The 27,939-nt window shown below is 35.0% G+C and overlaps 1 protein-coding gene and 1 long non-coding RNA gene across 3 annotated transcripts; one reads left to right on the top strand and one right to left on the bottom strand.

Annotated features, from left to right (window-relative positions):
- The first annotated feature begins 629 nt into the window (after nt 1–629).
- Nucleotides 630–27,701, top strand: LOC144838461 (uncharacterized). 2 transcript variants are annotated; one of them, XR_013611636.1, is made up of 6 exons: nt 630–713; nt 9,565–9,720; nt 19,750–19,855; nt 25,759–25,843; nt 26,952–27,042; nt 27,169–27,701. It is a non-coding gene; the product is annotated as an uncharacterized LOC144838461 (long non-coding RNA). The 2 variants fall into 2 exon arrangements; XR_013611635.1 differs by having other exon boundaries at nt 25,759–25,831; nt 27,169–27,698.
- On the bottom strand, nt 1,373–18,704 carry LOC144838460 (cytochrome P450 26B1-like). Its single transcript, XM_078693832.1, has 5 exons — nt 18,436–18,704; nt 7,614–7,831; nt 4,705–5,202; nt 4,072–4,503; nt 1,373–3,738 (listed from the first exon to the last, which is right to left on the bottom strand). The coding sequence occupies exons 2-5, from the start codon at nt 7,821–7,823 to the stop codon at nt 3,307–3,309; spliced, it is 1,572 nt and encodes a 523-aa protein (XP_078549958.1). The 5' UTR covers nt 7,824–7,831; nt 18,436–18,704; the 3' UTR covers nt 1,373–3,306.
- Nucleotides 27,702–27,939: the final 238 nt, after the last annotated feature.

Genomic DNA, 27,939 nt, shown 5'->3' with positions numbered 1-27,939 from the left:
TACTATTTAAAACTAAGCGATATGCTATGAATGACATCGTAAAATAAATACTTTATTTCTTAATAACAATCCCACTCTAAAGGGATAAATTACCCACTGGCACAAGCAATAACAGCATACCCTAAGAATGGGAAATATGCATGCTAGATAATAGGACAATAATAATGGGAAATAGTTGTTATCTTTTGAATCAACTAATACTTATTTCTATCTCCAGGCAATGGGGACAAGTAACGTGTTATAGGCATAACCTATAAACAAACATTTCCAATAGACTAGCCCAAATGTAAACACTTTATTATTTCTATCTATTCTATTATCTATCTTTTTCGTACATACTGTGTACATTAATTCAGAATTAATTATTGGCCTACTTTAATATCGGTAATGTTTGAATTTTATTTTTATTATTATCTCATGTATTGAGGACTAGTGCATTATGGAAGAATTTAAGCGTAAAATGTATATCTACGTACGACGTGACATTATATTATGATTATGTTTAATCTGCCACAAGTAGGCCTAGTAATTAAGCAATGAAAATAAAAAGTTAAACCAAATAAAACAAGATCAGACATTGGGAAAATAAAGTTTAGCGCCCCCTTTAGGTTCGTAATTTTCTCTCGCATTGGGGGCGCGCGACTGCATTATGCACACAGGTGTTTTTGTTTTTAGTACAGAAAACGCCTAGGAAACAGAATCACATTGAATTTGTAAGTCTCTTTTTAAGTATTATTGATATTATGAAAGACTAATAGTTCCAGTTAACTATTTACTTTGATTTTACTATGTCTGAAAAATATAAGCATAGTTTATGCTAGGCCAAACGTTGTAAGCATAGTTTATGCTAAGCCAAACGTTGTAAGCATAGTTTATGCTAGGCCAAACGTTGTATCTTTAGTAATATAAGCATAGTTTATGCTAGGCCAAACGCTGTATCTTTTAATTGTAATTCACTTACCTTATCACTGTCAAAATTCTCGAAAACTGAAGTAGGAGACGTGTATTAATATTGAATTGAAATAGGCCTAAAATGTGTTCATTTAATTTTACAAATACATACTCATATTATCTATTTACAATTATATCATCATTATCATCGTCGTCGTCGTCGTCCTCGTCGTTGTCGTCGTCGCCGCCTCGTCGTCGTCATCACCGTCACCGTCATCCTCGTCGTCGTCCTCATCATCCTCGTCCTCATCATCCTCGTCCTCATCATCCGTTATCATCATCACCGTCATCATCATCTTCATTATCTTCATTATCATCATCGTCATCAACTACGTGGATACATTTGTCGTCGTCGTCGTCGTCATCATCATCAACAACCAAGTGGACACATTTGAATGAGAGTAAACACAAATAATCAATATATCGTTGACCTTTATTGCACTATACATGATCGTGTTTTAAATATTCAAACCCGAAAACAAAAACAGTAATTGTTTACTCATTACCAACTACACTTGTTCCCAATCCGAGAACCTGTTTTAAACAACAAATATTCAAGTATTCCCCACAGCTGTTCATAATCATACGTAATGTAACGTCATGACGTAATGTAACGCCATGACGTAATGTAACGCCATGACGTAATGTAACGCCACGACGTAATGTAAAATGTATCAATCTTAATGACAACCAAGGTTTTCTCTATGTTTTTAAAAGGTATTGGTTTAGCATAGGGGATTATTTCTCTTAAAAGGGTAGTATTTTGAGAATATTACGGTTTGTGGGCTTCACCTGTTGTAGGCCTACACACATTATACATTTTACAAAGCTGTTCCCAGGCAAGGTAGACATTATAAAATAGTAAATTTTAAAAATCTCAATATATACATACATTAAGATCGTTCTTCATAATAAGTACAAAAATACACACCACTAACAAGTTTTAGTAGCCTATAATAACATTTCAAAAAATCGAATTGAATAACCAGCACTTGAATTAAGAATATTTGATTCTTCGTCACATCCGGTATACACAGTGCCAAGTTTTCTTTTAGGGGAGCGGGGGTGTGAGAGGGGGTTACTACAAAATGAAGTAGTTAGGCTACACCTAGATTTGCACGTATACGGAACACGTGATCGTCAAATCCATTGACACTCGTTTAAAATAATGTTTTTATCTAAAAATAAAAAACAAACGTATAAAAAAGAAGCATGCAAACTCAATACGATAATATTTACGGATACCATTTTTAAAACTGAAATATTTTCAGGTCAAACGAGAATTAATATTTATTTTAATAACATCTCCTTTCAATTAATATGCGACCTCTCCCACTCTTAGTCGCCTCATTATTATAGTATTTCTTTATTGTTATTTCTACACACGTTACCTTGCATGCAAATTAAATACTTGCATATTCACACCAGTTTGCATAATAGGGGTATATATATATATTTATATTTATAATTCTTGAATATGTATTCGATTAACATTATTATCCACATCAAAACATATGTGACCGTTGATGTGGATACACCTGGATTCAGGCCCGTTGTCACCTGGCCTTTTGCCTCCCGGCCTGGCCACCCAGCCTGACCACCAGGCCTAGCCACCCAGCTTAGCCACCCAGCATATTTAAATTTTTTTTTTCTCGATCAATGTACATTTTTTATTATACAAAAAACCCGTAAAAGTACTTTGGTTCATACACATATCCTATTTACAATAATAAACTTTTTCCTTTATCAATATTGTTTATCACAACAAATAAATTAATACAAATGGAATAAAATATAATGTATAATACATTTTTGTTTGTATTAACAATTTAACATCACGACACTGTACAGATGTAATAAAAATAGTCTGCGCATGACTTCGCGCTGCGCACGGACGCGTATATAAATGTACGCACTTTTATATTTACATGTAAGAAAACTTGTCAATGAGAAAGAAGGGTTTTTAGAATTGAATTTATAATGATCTGTAGAATGTCATTGTAAAAATTGCAAAACCACATGCAATACCTGATTTAAAGTGTTTTAAATTTCCAATGGAGAAATTAAATTTCCCTAAATAAATTCCCTGAGGAGTACAGTAATAATAGGAACGCAAAGTTATAAATAATAATAATAAATATACCTGACAGTATAAAGAAATGGTTACCAAACCATTTGTAGAAGAATGAAAACGATGGAGTGATTTATCGTTTTACGTTTTATGAACAAGGCTTGACAAGCGAACGCTTTATTATCTTTGTTCATTTTATCTACATTTTTTTTCAATTTTAGACAGGATAAAAGAAAACGATAATTTAAAATACAAGTGATTCTAACACGCGCATAGGATGGCTATTAAACTAACGTAGGTGGGGAGTCCACTCGGCTGTTCGGACCAATTTCATCCACATGGACATAACACTGGACATTCGAATTTGCATCAAGTTTATCTTTCTTTGAAAACTTCAATAAAAGACCATCTGTCGGACGTGGAACTGGCAAGTATGTCATGTGATCTTCCCCCCCTGTTTCCCTTTCCCATTGGCAACTACGAACCAACTCGATCGCTAATAATTTGAGGAAAAGTAACGCGTATTGTTTGCCAATGCAACCGCGCGATCCGCCTCCGAACACGCAGTAGTTATGTCTGCTGCCAATTTTGTCTTCCTTTCTTTCGCTGTTAAATCTTTCCGGATCAAATTCCTCCCCTTTCGTGTAGATAGTCGAATGTGACATCGTTTCTCGAATACTCCAGAGAATTGTCCATCCTTTCGGAATCTGCTTTCCCTAAAACATTAAAAAAAATGTTATTACATCACGCGTACACTGTAGTTACATCATAGAAGAATTACGTCGTGATGCCAGAAACATGTGTGAACAGGTGGCGAGTAAATGATGAGTAATGTATATCATATTTCTCCCGTTAGTGGCTACAGCTTACTGACAGGAACACAGTTCATTTACGCCTGCTGTTTATGTGGGGGTTTGTGGTTGTAAGGTTTGAGAAGAATATTTAAAGGAAGGTTATTGTCATTATTCTCGATTTGCCGTTTTGTCGTGACCTACATAGTATTATTATTGGTTTATACAGTGTTACATGCATTAGTAGTAATTTCTTACCTCCAATATAAAAGTCTTTTTGACTTCTCGGAACCCGCCTCCGACTGGTGGCGACATACGTAATGATTCTTTGATGACGCAGTTAAGGTACTTTAATTTTTGTATCTCTTCGAATTCCAGAGGACGGCTGGTGTCCATGAGTCCATGCTCCACAAGCTCCTCTCGCATCTTTTCGACGATTTCCGGATATTTCGTAAGGTTTAACACAAGCATCGTAGCAGCACTGGTTGAGGTTGAGTAGCCGTTAAAGAGAAGCTCAACGGCAACTGCCATGATCTGTTCGTTGGTCAGTTGGCTGTCATCTTCGTCGTCCTCAATGTACTCCATTAGTTTGGATAATGCGTCGTTGTGATCACCCGTCAATGGCATTGCTCGCTTCATTTCTACTTTGCTCTTGATCTTGTCCACGAGTACTTTTCTGGCTGCCTTTGCCTTTAAGAAAAATATGTAATAATAAATAGTCATTTCTAAGTATAAAACATACGTAATAAATATGTATAGTAATTGTTTTATTTATTTTAAGGCGTTGTGGTTTTGTCTTCAATATTTGCAAGCAGGATTTGCGTCTTAAATATTGTAGGTGGGCTTATGCATGTTGTATTATAATCGAAAGAGAATATACTGGTGTGTTACCTTGGTTAAACCGGAACCGGGCAAATTAATAGGCAAACTGAACATGTTATCCACCATAGTCTCGAAGGTTCTTGTCAACGATCTTGTCTCCTCAGGAGAATAGTTGAAGCCACAGAGAGTTCGGCTGGCAACCCTAAATACCAAATCTCCAAGTTCATGGTACATGACCACAGTCGGTCGTTTGCTCCAGCCACTTAGCGTTCTTGCTATTTCACTATGAATGATTGGTACATACATAGACAGGACAGAATGTCTAAACGCACGTAAGACTTTTCGACGCATTGCTGTATGTCGTTCTCCGACAGCCTGGCTTAGAACGTGTGTTCCGAGTATTACCGACGCTGACTTCGGTAACGATGGAAATAGATATTCGTTCTCGGCCTGGAAGATCTTCTGCAAGTTCTCCGCCCCGTAAATTCGGATAATGGGCTTGCCAAGAATGTGTGTTTTGAAAACCCGTCCATGTTTGGCAAATTTATTCTTGTAAAAATCAACACTCTGTAAAACAGAAAAAATATTTAAAATTTAATCATAGACCAGAAAAATGTATTGTAAACCATCATCAACCCACTTCAAGCGTGTAACAATACAACGATTATTCTAACTATCACTTGTTATTGGTCAACTCGCTTGCGTTACGCTTCTCTTAGTGAGAACCAATCACAATCGCAAACGAGTTGACCAATCACAAGTTGTATGGTCCATCGCTTGTGATTGGTTAAATCAAGTATGTTGCGCTTAAGTCCTTGTATTTCGTGTCTAGTGGGAACCAATCACAAGCGAGAACTAATCACAAGCGACAGTTGTATGATCGCTTGTGATTGGTCAAATCAAGTATGTTGCGCTTAAGTCCCTGAATTGCGTGTCTAATGGGAACCAATCATAATGATCGTCGTGTGACTCGAGCGCGTGAGTGCGTGTGACTAAAAACATTGAATGTATACAGTACACTTCAATGGTGTAGGGTTGTAGTATTATTTTATCAATCGGTAACGTATAATTGTATACTCATCATCATCATGTAATATATTAAATGTAAAAAACAGAACGTTGTCAATGTGTGTCACGGTTCGACCCGTTTGAGACAGTGTTTTCATTATAACACTCCGAACGGAAAAGTTAAAAACGTATTAACTAATGACGACATTTTAGTTTAAATGCTATACTCAACCAGCCTGATATATCACGTGTTAGAGTTAATAAGTTCAAAATTATATAGGTTGTTTTGTAGCACGTGCATTATGTAGGCCTATATATTTTAAGGCCTAATAATGTATTACATTTTTTTTATTTCAAATTTTTAAAACGCAGTACAGTAATTTATATTTAATTATAATTTAATTTATATTAAATATAACAATACTATATATTCCTATTTGTATTACAAAGTCAATTTATTTATTTGCCGAAATTTACAGGAGTTAACCACGATCGAATACCTAGGATGTGACGTCAATACGAAGTAGTATCATTATACCTAACAACAGTATCATTAGCGGGTGTAAATCGTACGTGCTGTACGTCACCGTGTATGGCATATTATGTTGTGCGCAATTTGTATAATTTGCGCAAATTAAAATTGCGCAGGATTTCCTTAGACTTCGGTCTAAGACTTGGTACACAACGCAAGTACGTAAGTGCAACGCAATCGAGATGACCCACGGATTGGTCAATTCATTTGCATTGCGCGCGTTAAAGTCATTGCTTGCGTTGCGTCCTTGGGAACCATGCTTTATCATAGTAAATGACGTTAAAGTTATATCATTTATTAAACGCGCGCGTAAAAGTTTGTACAATATCTATCTGGCTTGCCGATCCATATTATTTAAAGGCAAAGTTAAGTGGAAACAAAATGTTTTTAAAATAAACATAATAAAACCCCTATTATTCACATTCCTAACCAACCACATGGAATAATACGGTGATATGAAAACAATTCAAATACTTAAAATATTTTGAAGATTAGTATATGTCAGTTGTATTGTGTACAAGATATTTATTTACAAACCAAATTAACATCATAAAGGTGTACTACAAATTTGTACTTTTAACCCCCAATTGCATAAGTTTAATAATGAAAGTATTTATTTTCTATTGTATTCATAAGCCTGAGTGTAATAACAAAGTCTTTAAATCCGTGTTTACTTTAAACTTAGCAAAAGTCGATTATGTAAGTGTGATTTTTTTTGTAATTTTTAAAATTAACGATTTCGAATGAATCGACTAATAAATGTATATAGGCATAAAGATACAAAACAAAACGATCATAATTTGGAAATAGTCGTCTGTTAGTCGTAAGGCATCTCTCAATCAACTAAAATACATAAATATATAATGTTTCACGTTAAATTGCATACCAGTAACATTTCAGTGTCTGGAACTTGTTTATGAGGTAACAACATTTAACACATACTGACACAAACGTTAAAGAGACGTTATACTTTTTTCTCGTTTTAATATTAATAAAATACAAAAATTGATTTCTAAAAAATACTTATCTCAATCGGTTCACTATAATGCGTGTTAATTTGTGTATTTTTGTGCTAAAGGTAGTATTATTTTTAATTCTTTTAATTTCGTTTAACAACACATATTTGTAAATTATACTCGGTGATTTAGTGTATATAGAATTGTAATGCACATTGTAAACAAATAGACCATAAAGGAACCATTAAGTTGTTATTATTTAAAGATTTATTGTTATCAATAACAAAAAAATTCTAAAAAATTAAATTCTTTGAACTTGGTGTTCAACAATCCTCTTATTATCTGTTTAAAAGGTTTACCGTGATATTTGCTCAGTGAAGCAAGCATTGGAAAGCTTACGAAAGTCTATTGAAAATAATGTACAAATTATGATAATTTTGTATCATATGGAGGTTATGTACATCATAAAAACATGAACATACCTGATATAAAAACTGGAAAGTTTCTCCGACTAGCGGCCATCCCATACTACCATCAGGTAGGGGTTCAGCAAACGATGAGTCGCAATTCGTATCGTGATATTTTGACCAAAGAAATTTCATAGCAAAAATAAGTAAAAACGGAACGATGACTGGAATAAGAGGCATCAGAATACTGCCGGTTGGCTCCACATTTCCCGTTGCAAACATCATTTTGAATTCTGTGAGGATAAATAAAAGAAGAAAATGATGTGTTTTCCTATCCTGAGTACAGTAACGTTTTCCTTGTTAGAATATCAACATATATCGTTCCCTCCTAGCTGCTCACAATCATGTAAATGATATCAAATGAGTGAGTTGTGTTTATATTCGCGATTGTTGTGACTTTTTTTAAGGGACACTTAACTTAATTCAACTTTATTATTTATAAAGCCACGCCTACTACACAATCCTTCCAACCAATTAGAACACAGTGCAATACTCAGTGATTCACAGCCACACACTTTCCAGCTAAAGTATGACGTCACAGGGAGGACGGGAAGGTGAAAAGGTGAACATGAGTATCATAATTGGTTGTAAAGGGCATTGCCTTTAACCTTTGACTCTCTACGGACATTCCAAAATGATTTATTCATAATGATTATTATAAATAATGATAACTTAAGAGATGGACTTTAAAACGGACGATTTTTTAAGAGTGAGAATTGCCAGAGTTTAGAGAGAACAGCAAGTTAGGGCGCCATCTCTTATTAAACAGAGGAACCAAGGAAAAACGAACCAGCAAAATTACAGACTCCTTCCTGATCTGATAAAAGTATAATATGGGTAAAAAGGGAATTCTCCCTTAAATTTTATAGTTGAAATTGTTTTTATAAAGTTAGTAGTTTTATCAGTCATTCACTTGTACTGTATCGGTAAATTTTATACATGCCTATATAGTGTTAACGTTCGAATTATAAATGTTACATATTTTTAAAAGCGTCAAATCGATAATTTGTAATAACTTACTGCACCTAAAGGTCACACTGACCTTTACCTGTGACGTCATTTTAACACTTCGCGTAGGCGTCACGCACCAGAGTATAATTATGTATAAGAAAAACACGATATTTGTGCTACTTTACGTTTAAAACAAACTTTTAAATTAAGATACGTTTTTTTTTATTACCTTGACTTTTACCGCGGCGGTATTATAATAAGATAATTTGTATTATAGTAGGTTTAACGTCATAATGTCGAGATAATAGTCCAGGAGCGTTAACATTCGAAGGTCTGTGCGTGTGTCTTTAACTCGTATCCCCTGTAGTAATATAATTGGTAGCTATGTTTTCACATGTTCGTAAGTCATAACTCAATTATATATATTTATTGGTTTCTGACGTCACCCTGGACTTCGGTAGACCCTCTGGCCGTTTGTTCCCCCTCAGATTTTAAGTCTACAGTGAGGCCTTGGTTATATTCTTGTACAACATTTACGTTGGCAACGCCAAGTTTTTAAAACCTTTTTTGGGCCTGCAAAAAATATTAACATTGGATATATATATGACATTAAAATCACTAATAGCGGCAGTATCAGTGGCTTGCCTCCTGTTGCACGATAGACCTACATCCATACCGCTTACAGCCGGATAACAAACGTCTCTGTATTTTTAACACTTTTGACGAACCAAATGTTTACAAAGGATTTTATTGGAGACGACGAGATTAATGATTTGACAGTTAGCATTTATAGTTATCCAGTTTCCAACTTCATCAACGAGTATATAATATATAAACTCTGCTTCAATCCAAAATCACCTCGCTTGGAGACAGAATATCAATTATAAAACATTTAATTACTATAATCATAAGCATCTGTTTAGAAATTTTCTTTTTTATCAACACGCAATGGACTGCTCAATGTTTGTATTCTTTGTGCGTATTTTGAAAATTAAGGCCCCTCGCTTCTTTTCAGATTAAGTTGTCATGTTTAGAAGACAGTTACCGCAGAAAGCAAGCGAAAGCAGTGTTTTTGAAAGGCATAATCAGACTACGACTGGCTCACTAGTTTATTGCCCAAGGAAACCGACTTACTTCTGTCTAATCTCGATTTGACAAGCTAAGCTACGAGGTAACATATTCACTTTACACTAATACATTATTTCATCTGCTATGAATGAAATATATAATATAATTAGATAATACTGTATTTTTTTCTCTCATAACTTTGACTCAATAAGTTCAGGAGAATGTTAATATGTTGTCAGCTTATGTTATTCATGTGAGTTTTCTAGTTCCATCTGTTAAGGTGAAAAGTTAACCACCACCAGAAACGGATGTTGAACACCAAGACGTGTGTCCATGGTCGTGTACTGGACAGTTCGGAAATAACGTCATAAGATGGCCAGGACGTTTTCACTGACCGTTTCAACTTGTGAACTCGTGCTAAATGATTTGTAAAAAAACTATTTAGTTTACGGATTCGCGTGACTTTCACCGGAAAGATGTGAGTGTGCTTGTATTAGAATACTCTTCATATTGGCGCCTAAAATTCATGTTCTCGTCATTTGTTTTACGGGTTATGAAGACATCAACTGGTGCATGATATGATAAAACCAACAGAGGTCCGGATCTTTCTGCAATTTCTATGAATTCAGTCTGTGTCATGTATTTTTTTCTTTTGGTGACCGTCCGTTGAACCATTAATACGTGAATGATATAGCGTATCCCGGTTGTAGGCGGATTATGAACTTGTGAGATCATATTCAATGTTTGCATATTATTTTATGCATTTTTGACTTGATGCCAGACGTCAATCGGAAAACACCAATAAAACTTGGTTCCCACTAGCGACGCAACACAAGGACGTAACGTAACGTGACCAATCACAAGCGATGGATTATTCGAACACTAGCTTGTCATTGGTCAACTCGCTTGCGTTGCGCGTGGGAACCACGCTTAACGCGTTCACGGTTACCATACGTTAATGATTCGTTCGCGTGTTGCCACTCGATATTGTTAACAGAACACATTTCAACCTTATTGTGTTTATTGTGTTTGTTGCTGTAATGTGGTTTTCCTCGTAGCTTAACCTCTTTAATGATTTGTTGCGCCCGGATTGTTATCGTGCCAATTAATATGCGGCAACTATTAATTGTTTTTTAAAGAAATATTTTATAATGCTATATATTTCATATCCGTTTGTCGTATATAAAACCTTCTTAACAAGTAATTGGGTCAACATCATCCCCTCATGTCTCGAATCAGGCCCTTTAAAACAACTAAGTTGATTCATATTTTACATCATAGATTTGATTACAATAGTAGTGATATATCCACCGATATCCTAACAATCATTTTACACTTAAATCCCACTTCTTAGTAATCACTTAAGCATTGTATCAAAGAATAGGAGTTTAGCGTCATCTTCAATAGATTTACAAAACAATGCAACTATTTGTCTGTGACATAGAAGTGCGCGCCACTAACTGTAACAAATACGATGACTTTAGGTCAGCAGATACTACAAAACGACTGCTGCTAAAGCTGTTTTCCCACCTGGACGCAACGCAAGGACGTAAGCGCACCGCATTGACCAATCACGACGCGATGGCTCATCTGAACCGGTCTACTTACTTGCCTTGCGCCTACGTCATTCATTTTGTTGCGTCCAAAAATGGAAACCAAGATTTTTCTTAAAACTTTGGATGCTTTTTCCCTTCATGGTAATAACCTAATTTAAAAGTAAAGCTGCAAAGGAAATAATTTGAAGATAAATTCTATGAATTGTGAACACGTGATCCATAATCATTTGCGGAAATCGTCACGAAGTGGTGCTTCTTTAAAAATATTTTATGTAGACTTTTTTTAATACTTATGCCTATATGTGTTGCACCACTCATCTGCTGGAGGAGTGATATAGGAGCCGGTACACCGTCACACATATTTTAACATTAGGATTAAGGCAAGCCTGTCGTTACTGTGGGGAACTCTTACTTAATTCCCCTTTAGATCTTTGGGGCCAAACTTCCAAGGTTTGAAGGAAACTTTGATGTGTCACATATCTCTAGAATAAAATCGATAAAATTGCGAGCTATAGATGCCTATAGTTATTTATACTAATGATGAAATAGTCTTACCTTCTCCAAAGTCGTAACATAAAAAGGCCATTTTCTATGATCATCCCGGTTCGTTATGAGGTTTGGATGTGAAGTTACTGACAGTCAGTGAAGTTGAGGTACTTGTCCAGGGCTATGTATTGTAAGCCTCGTGAAGGTTATCTGAACCTTTTCTATTAATTAAAGCTGCGTTGCTAAACCTTAACTAATTCTACTGTCGTTGAAGTGGTAATGTTTAGTTCTAGGAAGCTGTATAAGCCTTATGGATGCATATTAGGCCTAAGCAGGGATCCCTGGGCCTAAGTACAATACGACGAAGATTCTGGTTGTGTAGGAAGTTGCTGTAGCTTTCTAGCGTTCTACATTCTTTACAGTCGAAGAGGGTCTATGGATACCATAGGTAGCTTTACAGTCGAAGAGGGTCTATGGATACCATAGGTAGCTTTACAGTCGAAGAGGGTCTATGGATACCATAGGTAGCTTTACAGTCGAAGAGGGTCTATGGATACCATAGGTAGCTTTACAGTCGAAGAGGGTCTATGGATACCATAGGTAGCTTTACAGTCGTTATAAACATTTATAAAGTATTATAAATATATAGTTTTCTACGGTATAGATAATGCGTCGATCGTTATCTTTAAGTATAGTTATTTTGTTATATGTCTTTCTATTATCATAAGTTCATAGACATCTACAAAATGCAACGTCTAAACTATTACGTTTAATATTAACTATAATTAATAATGTAATTATAGGACAAAATGGAGATGTTTATTTTCAAAGAAACGTTTATAAATAAATGTATATAGAAAGTTGAACTTTATTGGTCTCAGAATAACAGATAAGTTGAATTTGTAGTAATGAAATCAATTAAGTGAAAGTTTAAAAGTTTAGAAAAACACTAATAATAGTTTAGAACTGCCTCTGTGTAATATTAACATTAATAACAAAATAGAAATCATTAAATAGATTTTAGAATTTTCAGTATGGAAATAATTTATACTTATTATTAGTAACGTCTCCTTTAATTTAAATGTGACCTTTAATGAGTTAAATATTACGTAATAATCATGTATGTTTACAGATCTCAAACATCAAACAAGTTACTTGAAGGTTGATCTTAAGCGTGGTTTCCATTGGAGGCATAACACAAGTTAGTTGACCAATCACAGCTTGGATGATCCGTGGAGGAAATTTCCTCTCGGCGCGCTTAAATCCTTGCGTTGCGTCTCCTAGTGGAAACCAAGCAACATTTAGTAATTCGTCGCAAGAAATTTGCACTGCGCTTTTCTGTATGTAACTGCAGGCGATTGAAATATTCGGAAATATATACTGCCGAAAATTATGATCCTCGTATCGAGTATTTAAACTTAATTCCGTTTTCGTGGTTCGGATAGAATTAGGTTGTATATTCAGCACACACAGCCGTTGACGAATAAACAAGAAGAGAGATTTGATATTTTACCGACAGTCGTTTGAGGTGTGTGTTGCAAGTTCCACCTGTCATACCGTGACTTTATCTCTTTAAATATTAGTTTTACAGTACTATTTCTAGTACTGTGTCACCATTGACTGAGTATAATGCTTTGAGATGCTGCTACAAATGACTGACTCACGAGAGAAATTTGTATTTTAAGCTCTGTCTACACTATCAAACTTTTTGTGACAAAAAAAATGTGATGTGCCCATATATGGACACGATGATGTCATATTACTATCATATTTGGTCACTTTTTTTTATCGATAGTGTAGACAGAACTTAACAATTTGTTTACAGAAACACACTTCTGCCAATGAAGTTTGATAACAATGCCATTATCCTATTTAACTCAATATTAATTATATCAATGTTTAGGCTAGAATACATTTTTGTAAGCACGTTGAATTTCACCCCGAGTTGACTGCTGCTGAACTAATACAATACTTTGTTTCCAAATCGTCAGTTTCCTTACCTTTAGGCAGGAATTGACCTTTTGCGCAATATCAAAATTCCACGCCGTTCAATGACTGATTCGTTATTATTGACGTATTTTTAGTATTGACTAAAACAAATCACAACAAGTAGTGATAAAGCAAAGGGAATTCCTCCTACGGGGAAATAGCCTAATAATCTTGTAAAGAAATCCACATTTGACATTCAAATGGTTTCTCTTTTCTTCATTGAAAATGTTTTCAATATTAATTTTCAGTCCAAATTTAGTTTTCATTTTCAAATATAGTTTTTAAACAGAAACAAACATATACAGACGATACTGCCTGTGCCCGTGTTAATTTATAAACGAACATATTACAAACGAGATCATTCGCCGATGTTTTCGTCAAAAATAAATTCCATAAGATTTTATCCATGTAAACTCAGTGATCAGACAGAAAGTCTAAAGAATTACACAAAAACTAGGGATGTGGAGTTACATACATACACGATATATATAATTATCTCCTTAAAATGTATTTATAGTAATTGGTTGAAAATGGACATTAAAATATCACACGTTTTCAATATATTTGTAGAAATAAACAAGATTCAACGGACTAAAACTATTTTTAGATATGTTGATATTTTGATCAATTTGTCTTATTTTCTAGTCTGTAAGACCAGTTGCGTCCTATTGGAAACATCAGGTATTCATGGCTGCTTTATTAAGATGGATTATAAAGCTGGCGCAACTGGGCCGATGACATATTCACTGTCTCTGAACCCTGTGTACAGACAAATCCCATGATTAATATAACATTTATACAGATCATCCGATTAGTTTACAGATTTTATGTATCTTTCTGATTTATGTAGATGTAGTACTGGAGACATTCGACAAATATTACACTATCATTCGGATTAACTGCACGACATAACACTGCTTTTGCCAGACCTATTATTATAGTGTGACGGTGTAACCTATTTTTCGGTGAAAAAGGTGATATGATTACGTCCGTTACTTTATTTAAAGCCATGGGTCTCTACTGCACGTGCTTTATATCATAAGCGACCTAAGCATATTTGACCAATCGGTTGTGGTGATGGGTCAACTCAGTTGCGTTGCGCCGGGTCATTTTGTTGCGTCAAAACTTTACAGCAGACGCACGCGTTATTTGTTTGCTTTACCACGCGTTAAGCTCTGTCTACACTATCAAACTTTATGTGACAAAAAAATGTGATGTGCCCATGGACATGATGATGTCATATCACTGCCATAATTGGGCACATCACACTTTTTTTGTCAAACTAGTTTGATAGTGTAGACAGAGCTTTAAGCAACAGGTAACCAACTGCGCCTGCTGTCCGAGGGAAAATATTTCATTGTTGATGTTCTCTGAATGTAAAGTGTACCGTACGCATTAGATTGCTCATCAACATGTGATGTAAACACATTAGACCTGTCTTCCAAGAAAAACGGCTGGTTTTGTTATTTTAAGCAATAAAAAACAGGCTTGTTTCCGCGAGTTCAAATAGCTAAACTGTGTATGTTTGGCTTATATTTAATCGATTTCGGTAGACATTCCTGTTTATTTCCTACTTCTAAAACAGCTAAAGGGCTGTAAAATGATGTTTAGTTTCTCGTAGATATAATCTATTTGAAGTTGTCATAACTCCAAGTCACGTCATTGAACGAACAAACAAACAGCAGGATCTAATTGGAATATTATTAGAGATTGACGTAACCTTGTATGAATCAAGATAGAGATCCTGTATAGTGGTAAATATGTGTTCGTTCACTGACTTCGGAGCTCACGCAACTGTTTGTTTCGTGCGAAATATTTGTTGTTGTTGTTTTGTTTACAAAATATTGTTTTATCCACCCTTTATTCGAACATAGCCTAATAGGCACCTGTTCCTGGTTTAAGTATAATGGTATAAGTTACTAGTATATAAGTATAATGGTATACGTTCCTGGTATAAGTATGGTATAATTCCTGGTAAAAATATTATATAGTTCTTTATTGTTCATGATTGGTTTTTTTTGTTGGCATTGATTGATTCTCTTTTTGTATTCGTTTTATTATTTATTTTAGATAGTTGGCATGTTAAGTACATGCTTAATTTCGTTCACCTTGCAAGGATGCTGGTGCCAAAGTATCCATTGACTGCGCGGCGTTCCAAACTTCTTCTGGCACAAGTCCAGCCTTTACACCAGTCAACAAACCATAATTTCCATTCATGGAAGGATTTTCAGAATACATTGAGTGCGGTAAACCGTGAGTTCGTTGAATCGTAGCACAATCCCTCGCGATAAAAGACCTTTTTACGTTGCAGTTTGTCTATTTTGAAGGTTATTATGCAATTTTACTCGTAGTCATACCTCTGGTGTTATTCACCTTAATCGCTGTTTTATTTGAAGTCAAGACGCAAATGTTTACTGAACTATTTGGTGTTAATTAGGGTCAATTTATATAGACATTTTATTGGCCTGATTACGATGTTAGATGACTGGTGACAATAGGAATAATCACATAAATTATTTCAAAATACACATAAAATTATACAAATAAATAAACCAGTTTAGTTTATAAAAAAAAACAGATTTTAAATTGTATTAAACTTTGTATTACTACACTCATGTAGCTGTTTTCATAAAATATTTAAATTGATATTAATATTAATTTGGCGTTACTGCACTTGCACAACCAACAATCCGTAATAAACTAAGTTTAAGTTTTAAGTTTGTTAACTTGTACTCGGATTTGCTGATTGGTGGATACTTTTGTGGCGTAATTCTAATTGGCCAACACGAATCCCCAAGTATAGTAATTCAATCGAAGGTTATTTTGCCTTATTTGCGGCCTTTAACGAACTTTTTAATGATCACATAGGTTAGGCCTACAGACTATAGTAAAATGATTTGATGACGATGCAGGTTTACATTCACGTTGAGCCGGGGAGCAAATTGTTTTCTTAACTCGAACTACTGACGGATATAGGTCGCATTGTTGTGGGGCGTCCGATAAATAGGTTTATCGGCTGTAAACCATATGTTGGTAGATCCACACTTGTTCCTTTCCATCAGACTCCGTCAATATTAAAGCATGGAGGCGTTTGTTTTAATTTACAGGTTCGCTAATTGAATATAGGCCTACTACTACAGTCTCATTTCATTCCAAACTATGGCGCGCCAAACAACAAACTTCTGACTTCGTATACGTATTTTTGAAAGTTGTAATTTATAGATGGGCCGTCAATGCGGCACTGAGCTTGCTGGTGCAAACACGGGTTGCTGTCTCCAGTCACAACGAACAATTTTTACTAGCATATATGTTTATATATATAGGCCTAAACGTGACTTTAAAGTTCACAGTAATTGATAATCGACCTTGTAACTTACATTAATTTATCAAGGTTAATGTAAAGAAATTAACTAAATTTAAATAAAACGGCAAAGTTTGACATTTCACAGACGTAAACTGATATTTGTTACTAAATATAAATACATGAAAATCATCAATTAATAAAGTAACCTAGAGACAACGATTTTTAATATTATTATCTTGTAAAGGTCATAATGCATTGAAATTATGTGTATTTAAAAATAAAATAAATTATATTTATTTACACAACTTATTCATTATCATTAGGCCTATAAATTTTAATAAAGTTATGTACCTATATTGCCAATGTTCATTTTTCGTTTAAATTGAAATTTAGTTAAAGAGCAAATTAGTTAGTAGTATTAAACTACAATTAGGCCTATCTGCTTTCGTGCAATATATCGAGGCCTCAAAAGGGTTTTGTCAACAGTACAACATGATGTGCGCGTTATAAGTATCCCTTTATTCTTTATTTTTAAACAGCGTCCTCTGTCGCACTTGATGTGTCATAGTTATCAAAGTACATTAATGTCTTTTTTTTTCATTTTCTCATCTAATAGTCGGCGTTTTTGTAATTATATTTTTGATCTTAATCTGGCATTTTCCATTTCCATGTGCAAGTGACCTGCTATTTTCCTCCAAGCCTAAACACACTAAGGACATTTTAATCGCTTGCAAATAATAACTTTACCCAGCGATTATTTTAATCATTTCCTTAAAACCTCTAGCGGAAGGAACCCTTTTATTATACCACATTCCTAACCTATTGATAAACCTGCCACGTGCCAAAAATGGATTTTAAATTCAGCAACAAAAGCCTTCAAGTTACAGGTATTTTCGTTAAACATACATAACCCGGCCAGACCAATTAAAAACACGCAAAGCAAATAAATGATTGTTAGCCAAGTTCGGTGTTTTGAATAATTGCCGTAATTTTTCTATTTTATCAAATTAATCGTTTTCAATCTTTAAACGTCTCAATCGTTACTTGTTACGGTCCTCTTTTAATTGTCGTCACACAATTCTTTTATTGCCGCCACCGTCGCCGTCGTCGTCTACCAAACGTAAAATAATCGAATAATTGTCGAGTGCCTGTTGCACAAAACTTTTCTTCGCGACGTGTTACACAGTCGGTTGACGGTAGTTCTAATAATACATGTAAGTCGTGATGTACGGGGAAAACAAAAAAAAATGTTGTACACACTTGGTTTCCTTACCTTTCGAAAATCAAATTAATAGGTCTAATTTGTCCAAATCGCGGATAAGCAAAATACTTTGTAGCAGCGTAGCCTTTCATTATTGTTGAAATTGTATAATTGTTAATTACGAAAATCGATACCGTTTATATAATTACGGACAGTATAGAGCACCTTTAATAAATGTCTACTTTTAAATTCGATAAATGATTATAAATAAGTTGAACTTACCAGATAAAGTTGGTTTAACCAAAACAATATAAATGTTGGATTAACGTTTTGTGACAGTCACAAATCAACAGCTAGAGCATGCCCTACAGTAGTGTACTAATTTGTCACATTCGCCTCTATCGTATCAGTTGCGAAAGACTGAGCTTTTATAACACATTAATATTCAATCAAACCAATCATCGCTTAGGTAAATACATCATCTGAATGACCCCCCAAATAAACCCGATACAACAGGGGTATCGGCGTCTGTCAATCACGCGAGACCCATCACGCAAGTCTGATAACTACCTCGTGGGCACGCGTCATCGGTAAACTTTTTCCCGCGATGATTATAAAAGGTAGGCCTAAAAAAAGAAGTTCGTGACAGGACAGGCCTAGAAAAAGGTACACTTTAAACTTAAGTCATCCGGGTTCAGTAAAAGGGCATGTGTTGTTTGTGACCGGCCATATGTATTCTTATGAGATTAAAAATCGTGTCTTCTTTTATATCTGTGACGTGGACCAAAGAACGACACTGAAAGCAGTATTTACTCTTTCTTTTTGTCTGTGAATCTGGTCAAACAAGGGACATAACCTCTACATACCAATTGTAAGCAAGCTATTGTTATTTATTTGACTATTGTGTAACAAAACTATTATATCAACTAAAGAACCGTTCGTTAACTTTCGTTCAATAGGTTTAATATTCACGCGATGAATAGGGATAATAAAAACAGTTTAATTGTCGGGCAATCGAACATTCTTAAAACATCCACACGAACAAACTTACCGTTTATTAGTACTGTATTATGATTTCACCTACTCATCATATAATAAGTTTTAAAATGTTCGCAATTATGTATCACTGATTGGTCTTTGCGCGCGACATCTATATTCATTGTTAAAGATTATCCCCTGCGAAAATCTTTTCAAATATGCTATTTCAATGTTACATAATAGTTATTCACTTTTGCCAAAAAATAAATCAAACACAAAATGAGTTAACTCAATAAACTGTAATTTGAGGCAAACAACATTAAAATTGTCTGTTCGTCGACATTATTTTAGTCTTTTTTAAAGTAAATCATTTTTTTCCACGGAAGTGAATAACTTTATTTTTATTACTACTTAAAATCTGCTTAATAATTTTTTTTTTCATGTTTAAAAAATATATATATATATAGTTTGAGGTAAATAGATATTACATGGAAGTAGTATTGGTCATGTGACTATCTTGAATTAATACACTGGATAATTTATGTTTTGTGTTTAACCGCATTGGTTAAAATTAACTATTATTAACAATGGCATTTTGTTGTATTGAACCATTTCTAGGAAGTGTGGAACACGTGAAACGTCAGCAGATAGGTAGGATCTGGTGGAGGTGGTGTGCACTAAGCGGTACAAGGTTCCTCTGTCAAGGGTTCAGACGCTATTCCAGGTAACCCTGTACTATTCGTTCATTCATATATCACGCGCCCGTCCGGAATGTCCAAATATGGCTATTGTCTTGGTTAATTTATTTCAGGAAATTGAGATAATTCAAGCATTTTAATTGACAGAGCTATTATCTTGTTCCTGTGGCATTATTTGCTAACTGATGGTCTACTAATTACTATAACATTAGTGGTTCATTTCGCGTTCAAGGTTTACCGTATACTTACGGTAACCCGGATTATCCACTCGTCTGTCATGATAAGGGCCGATGTGAAACACCCTTTAATTTCGTCACTTCAAGTCCGAAATTACATTACATTATCAAAACATGCGCTGCATGTAAAGTGTGTACTGAGTATCCAGCTGATTCGCGGTACTGTATCTATTTCCGAAGTATCATAGGAATATTTGTTAATACAACATCACATGTGTTTCACATGTATCTAGTTGTAACCTAACCCTTAAGCGTGGTTCCCACTAGAACGCAACGCAAGGACGTACGCGCAACTCAAACGAGTTGACCAATGACAAGCCACTGTTCTAATAATCCATCGCTTGTGATTGGTCAAATCACTTGCGTTGCGTTACGTCCTTGAGAACCAAGCCTTACACGCTATCCCTGTCCCCGTAAGTAAAAGCATGCAAATAGGTTATCAGTGAAAAGGTGTTTGTTCGTTCGAGCACTAATGTATTAAATATTAATATTAAATATTATTTGTTTGGCATACGTGAAACCTTCACTTGTGTTTCACTGGTCAAGGTCAACCTACTCTTGTACGTAGTCATGTGGCGCCCTAATGCGTTCTTCTACGACTTCACGTCTTTCCCTTGGGTACAATCCGTTACGCCGTTTCAATCTTTTCTTTCCGTTACAGAAGATGATGTGTACCATTTTTTGCTGTGTAACGCAATTACTTTTTGCCTTAAAACATCATTCGATCAGTAAATACGGAGTTACTGTACAACAATTATGACTACAGTACATATCAGTCAGTTTGTAACATTTATTGTATGGTGACATTGTAGAAGAATTGCTTTTCTTTTAATTGTTAGAATGATAGTTTCGAATTTCGCATCAGTGCGTTTTTATTATACGAAATCTTTTTACTAATAATTCTGGCCGATGGTTTATATTTAAAGTTTAGGCCTAAAAACGCAAATGGTTACCGTGCCGTACTCATGATTGAATCATATCAAGCTAAATGTATGTTCATGCAAGCTTAAGTCCGACTTAAAAATGAACGAACATGAAACAACTTCAATTTATCAATTTAAACATGAAACTGTACAGATTTAAGGAAACTTGTTAACCATTTTAGAATTTAATTTTAGCCAATAAAAATGTTATTTACCGGAGAGGCGCCAGGTCGTAACAAATTCGCAAAACATGTCCTAATTTGATTTCTTTTCTCCGATTCAAAATTAGGTAAGTAGGTCTGAGGGGTCCATAGTTCACCACACGTTACGCTTATGACGCATGTAAGGAACAGGATCGAAATATCGAACTGGCATTATATAGGGAATAGGCTGCGTGCGTACGTAAAGTGTGTAAAAGCGGCGTATAAAGGAGTTGCTGTGTGCGCGCGCAATTACTCCTTGATACGGACGCACGTGTGTACCATACAGAAGCCGCACGCGTGAAGTATCGAAGTGGCGTCACGTCCGTATCAAAGAGTAATTGCGCGCGTACGTAAAGCGGCGTATACAGTTGCTGCGAAATTAGTATTATACTTATAGTTTTGTGCTTTACTTTGTTCTTTGACTAAAACCCTACAGCTAAAACAATGTTCCGTAAACAAAGGCATACTATTACTACAACACCCGAATTCTCTTCTGGGGTTCCTCCTCCATCTGATGTGTGATGTAGCGCCACCAATTATTTCTGAACATTACAGTGTAAAAAGAACTAAAATTAATTGAAAAAAATTTGACACACTTTTAGTTACTGCATTAATAATAAAATCTTGATTTGTGCACATTTTCCACAACTTTGTAACTCTCAACATCTCGTATGCTTAGTGTACCGTATAATTGCTCTAAACCTGAAAATTGTACAAATCGTTTAAATATTAAATATTAAAATTATTACAGAATTTATTTTATGGTGGAATAAATTATAAATTGTAGTAGTATTGTGGCCAGATTGTGGCGATATAATGAAGGAATGCTAATGGATACAGGGACAAACTTGTTTTAAGCCTACTTTGCAGAATTTACTGGCGACCTTTTACCGACAGGTAACATAGAATAGTTTTGTTCAATCTTTATTATTATATTTAGACGTTCACAAACATTTATAGAGTATTTCTTAATACAGAATGACCGGGTCATACTTGAAACATGATAGGAACGTGTCGAAATTGTTCGCTTCCAAGTTCTCTGAGTTGTTTTGTTGGACAAAACCGTCTCTAGGCTACGCAGTTCATCATATCTGTGTCAGGAGGGACGATGAGAGAGGCAAGCGTGAACTGTGGGTCTGATGCCTGCTGAGATTTCTATGCCATCGTTTATCCTGTGTCAACTCTATTTCATGGTGTTTCATTTGCTTCAATTGAACTACAGACAACATATGGTGTACACAACCGTTTGTAATTTAAATTAAACAGATTAATTGTGGTTTTTTCAGCCATTCATTATTACCTATTGGTTTTATGTTGATCGAATTATTTAACAACGCTAAGAAAAAAGAACAAAAGTAGAAACGGTCAAAGATCAATAAAAAGGAGTTCAAATAAAGACTAATCATTTCAATGAATGTTGAATGTTTGGTTGAATAAACTAGTGTACGTTCAGATGAATTCGCCAAACAATCACAAAGAATGAATTCTACCGTATTTGTTAATCATATTTCCGCTTTATGTTGGTTACCTTTGAGGGCCTACCGTAATTCCCCTAATAACCCGCCTTTTTAATAGAGATCTACTTATTATAAAAAAATTCCAAATTAAACATGTTATTATTAAATATATTCCGCATTAAATGTCACAAATTTTAACCTATATGAAATCCCCCTTTTCTTGTGTAAATATAACCAAATTCGTAACAAATCGTTGCTGTGTAAACCTGATAGGCGCCGTGGTTTAAAGTAACACCAAATGATGACAAAATAAGAGTAACTTCTAGTCGCAATCTATCCAGATTTACATGATTCAATTTACATTGCTCTCAATTTGTTTTTTGTTGGTTTTTTTTGCGTGTGTTGTTTCGATGACGTTGATTGTCTAGTCTAAAAAAGTTCAGTGTCGACGTTTTGATTTCGTTAGATTATACAGGTGACTAATCTTAATAGCGAACCGAACCCACGCCGATTAACGATTTTATTTCATATTGTTGTACTAAAGAAATAGGTAGGCCTTCGTAAAAATCGCTGACTCGGCGAAAATACATCGTGTTACGCTGTAGCTAGGTCGCGTTTCTCACGTGTTGACGACGCGTTACCACCAATGCATACTTGCACGAAAACTATTAATTACGTATGAAAATGTTAATTGAAGACGACTTATTTCCGTCTGTGATTTAATGACCCATATATGAAACGCTTTTCGCCGGACGGATGATGTTCAAAATGTGCGAATGTTTTTTATATATTTGAAAGGTTGTAACGCCTCGTCAGGTTTTATCTGAAAAACATGTCAAAAATCATTTACTATTGCTTCCTGTACATTGCCAAAAAGACAGTGTACATTAAGCAAACTCCACGTTCAAAGGCTTAACTTATTAAACATTCGTTATGTAGGTTATGTCATTTAACGTATTGGTATGTATATATTATGTACAGCATTAGCATCTTTAAGTATTGGTACCGTACTGTGTATATATTAAATACAGCAGTACCATCTTTAAGTATTGGTATGTATACATTAAGTATAGCATTACCATCTTTAACATTATTATGAATATTGTTTTATCCAATCAATTTAATATAGTTTATATAAGAACTACTATGTTATATCAGTACAAATGTGGAAATAATAGATGTGTGAATAATACGTGATACCGATGACGTCACCAGCAAGTGTTCGTAACCTTTGACATTAATTTATCTACCCATCGCTTGCTTCAACTTTGTCCACCTGCAGCAGACAACCACGATGTTCAACTTGTACCAACTGATGTCGAGCGGAAGACATCTGTTCCCCAAGGCAGCGTTATTAATCCGAATTGCTAACAGTACCCCGTACCTTTACATCCATCATCGATATTTCCTTTTGGCGACAGAGCAACTGAACTCTGCAAACACAACCCAAACTGTGCTTGAAACTTCAACTTTACTTCCAGTTACAGGAATAGTTCAAAGCGATGCGCCGAATAGTGATGACGTGATGACTTTTATTTATTTAATGTCAATCACTGAGCTATTTTATAGATTTATTAAATTTCTATAAAATAAACTATAGAGCATGAGAAGTAGGTCGCAAAATATATATAACACATGTTTTCTGTGAGTTAATTATTAAAAAAAGATGAATCGCGATCATAATAGAACCAGACAATAAAAAGCAACCCAGCTATAAGGTTGGTGACGCGCATAATAACTTTTATCCAATCGGGATCGCGCGTTTGGATGTAGTCAATCACGTGACTTCAACCAAGCAATTCTTCGCTTGATTGTTTAATACTGTTCCATCGTGAAGGTATTTTACAAGAATACTAATTATGGCCGCGAATGATTCTTATTTTGTTATTGAGCAGAAGAATGGAAGAAATTCACAAGCGCAATACGTATTTAGATTATTTTGTTAACTTTCTTGGACAGCTGCTGTTATGGCATTGTTTAATTAATGTATGTATAATTGGCATATACATGTTTCTATACTCGTGTCGTAACAACCCGTTGGAAAATATATTTTAAATGGATACTGTTTATAGACAGGAAAACAGAGGACTAGATTCAAGAAATACTTCACACCTTACGTATAAACTGACTTTGCATTTTAATTATTATCTAATTTCAATCGCTTATTGAATTAGTGTCTTTATTGCACACATAGTCTGGTCAAGGACATACTTACGGTGGCCTCAATTCCGCAAATAGATCTGCTAGCCTGAGGGAACCTTTCATACAGACCTCATGTAGGAACTGTACCTTCATACTTATACACTGTATATAGAGGATTCTGTTTTTGGGGGGGTTTTTTTGGCCATCCATGCATTTTAGCATTTGGCGTCCTTTAATAACGAAAATTTAAGAAATGTTAATATTGAAGATAGGGCCTAGTTGTTGTTTAGTTTGTGTCTCTTGGCCAGAAGGATTTGCTGATTGGTAACAGATTGAATTAGATACAAATTATTGCCACTGGCATTGTAAATTTCAAAAACTGTTTAATTTGTATCATCCTAATAAAATTCTTGTAATGGTTTTGGGCATCCTACTCCAAATATGCTGTTATGTGTCGCCACAATATATCGCCTGATTCTTACTCGGCGCCAATATTTTCATTACAATATATTTTGTTGGTATCTTCTAAAGCGCTTTGGTATGAAACTTGTCGCCAATGGCTAACTTGACCGCTGCTAATATACTCGACCTTTTCAACCGGTGAACTCGGCGATACCTTTAGTATTAGTGGCACAATTAGTGGCACGATATTGACAAATATTAATTATAATGTGTGAAATAAATGCCAAAAGGTTGTATATATCAATTACGTATCATTTCGGGAATTGGCAAGTTCAGCAAGTATAATAAATAAAAATGATATCAGAAAACGTCGTGATTTTATGGTCGGTTTCGGAGTATAGACTTCTTTTTGTGTTTAGTAACAAAACAAATCCCCCACTCCTTATTTTACAGATAATTTTAAAATGGTTGAAATAAAAAATAACTGATTGTTACCGGATTAACGAAATTGTCCTAGATTTATATTAATAATTCATTCTAAACGAAATGTTTTATTTATTTTATAGATTGTGACGATTAGCCCTGGAGATATAAGAACAGTCATATAAGAGGAAGAGCTACGTTACATTTCAGAAACATGTGAGTTTAGAGGTAAAGTTAGAAGACCCATGGAATATATTGAAATTAACATTGAAAACATTCACAAATTATACGTGGGGGTATATATATGTCAATTCTGCTTCGTAGAATTCGTCGCAACGTCCCCACATGCCTGACAACACCACCCGGGGTATAGGCCAATTTGATTGACAAATTGACCGACAGAAACAAGCTGACCTGACGTTTGACACACGTAATGTACCGCAATGATACCCTGTCACTCATCTCTGCTGCTGTATAGTAAAACGAGTTTGACATGATGATGACGCGTTTCATCAATGATACCCTGTCACTCATCTCTGCTGCTCTATAGTGAAACGAGTTTGACATGATGATGACGCGTTTCATCATATTAAAGTTAATTTATTTTTTTTTAAATACAGTAGATCCCCTCCTTTGGACACTCCTATTAAAGCGAAACTTTCCATTGAAACGAACGATCGGCAACCCTCTTTGGACATTCCTATTAAAGCGACGCTTTCCATTGAAACGAACGATCGGCAACCCATACTCTTTGGACACTCCTATTAAAGGGACACTTTCCATTGAAACGAACGATCGGCAACCCTCTTTGGACATTCCTATTAAAGGGACACTTTCCATTGAAACGAACGATCGGCAACCCTCTTTGGACACTCCTATTAATGGGACACTTTCCATTGAAACGAACGATCGGCAACCCATACTCTTTGGACACTCCTATTAAAGGGACACTTTCCATTGAAACGAACGATCGGCAACCCTCTTTGGACACTCCTATTAATGGGACACTTTCCATTGAAACGAACGATCGGCAACCCATGACTCTTTGGACATTCCTATTATTAAAGGGACCCTTCGTTCTGGTCCTGTCGAAGTGTCCCCTAATATAGGTTCTACTGTTGTTGAAATGTATTAGGTGCATATGGCTAATCAGCTCGACAATATTTTTCTGTTTGAAAAGCTTCATAACATTCGTATGTGATTTTATAAATAAACTAACGTGACTGGTTCCACTTTCCTAACCCTAACTAATTTATGATGATTAACTATGACACGCCACGATAGAAATATATTAATAGTCAATATTGATATTGATAATTTATTTCAATTATTGTAGGTAGGTTAGGTGAAATGCTGACATTTCGAACCCGAGTTGACCGATGGCATGTAGCGGTAGCTGTCCATTCCACTGAATGTCCACTGCGTTGGTATGTATATTAGTATAATGATAAAATAATTAATATATCCCACGTCAATACATTTTTGCTATAATTATATATTTTTTCCTGTTCATACTCCAAATGTTAAGTACTCAACTGTACTCGGTTTTCTAGGCCTATATATTGTCGATACCGTGAAGATGAAATGTAAGTCATACTTAACCAGTTGAACTTATTACCAATGCCATTTGTGTATGTAACCGGTGCAATGTAGTAGAAGCAATCATGCCACTCAAGTGGACACATTTCGGCGCTACGTAACATTATTTCGGCGCTACGTAACATTATGTCTTGTTCGTGTAACATGTTCTCTAATGGACTATGTTTGTTTTCCATGTTTTAAAGCTATTCTATAAACATAAAGAACAGTTTTTCTAAAGTTAAAGTTCATCTATAAATAAGTTTCATAAACTAATGTAATATAACTTGTTATATTGTCACTGAGTCACTCAGTACGTACTCAATAATTAAGAACTTGGCAATTCGTTGGTCACGTTCAACCATCATTGTAACAAACTGATACACAACAACATCAAGTATTATTAAAGTAAACTTAACTTAAGTATAATTTTAAGAGTTTTTTTTTTGCTCCCACTCCAATTTCCACACACGCGCGTATAACTGCCTAACAAGTTGGTGGCGCTGCTCATATTTTACTGATATTTGTAGACCTAATTTAATATCTTCAGAGCATCTGTTTTTGGCGCGTAAGTTTTGAATTGCCCTGAATCGTGGATATACTCTTCACTTTAAAAAAGAAAACTTGTCACAAGTGTCATTGTCATGTTTCAGTTGAAATCAAATGTCGCCAACACGAACTTAATATTATCGCATCATTGAAGTAACTGAACCGCCGTCATCTCGGCTACTTCGACTTCCGACTAA

Source organism: Antedon bifida, chromosome 3, assembly GCF_963402885.1.
Source record: "Antedon bifida chromosome 3, ecAntBifi1.1, whole genome shotgun sequence".
NCBI lineage: Eukaryota > Metazoa > Echinodermata > Crinoidea > Comatulida > Antedonidae > Antedon > Antedon bifida.
Note: the sequence above shows the minus strand (reverse complement) of the source record. Positions and strands in the feature narration are given on the sequence as shown.

What these genes read in the sequence shown, in the direction of transcription:
- LOC144838460 (XM_078693832.1), bottom strand. Translation starts at nt 7,823, where the DNA reads ATGATGTTTGCAACGGGAAATGTGGAGCCAACCGGCAGTATTCTGATG. An exon ending in CTTTCCAGTTTTTATATCAG is followed by an intron (nt 5,203 to 7,613) that starts GTATGTTCATGT and finishes TCTGTTTTACAG; the next exon opens with AGTGTTGATTTTTACAAGAA. An exon ending in CCGGTTCCGGTTTAACCAAG is followed by an intron (nt 4,504 to 4,704) that starts GTAACACACCAG and finishes TTTTTCTTAAAG; the next exon opens with GCAAAGGCAGCCAGAAAAGT.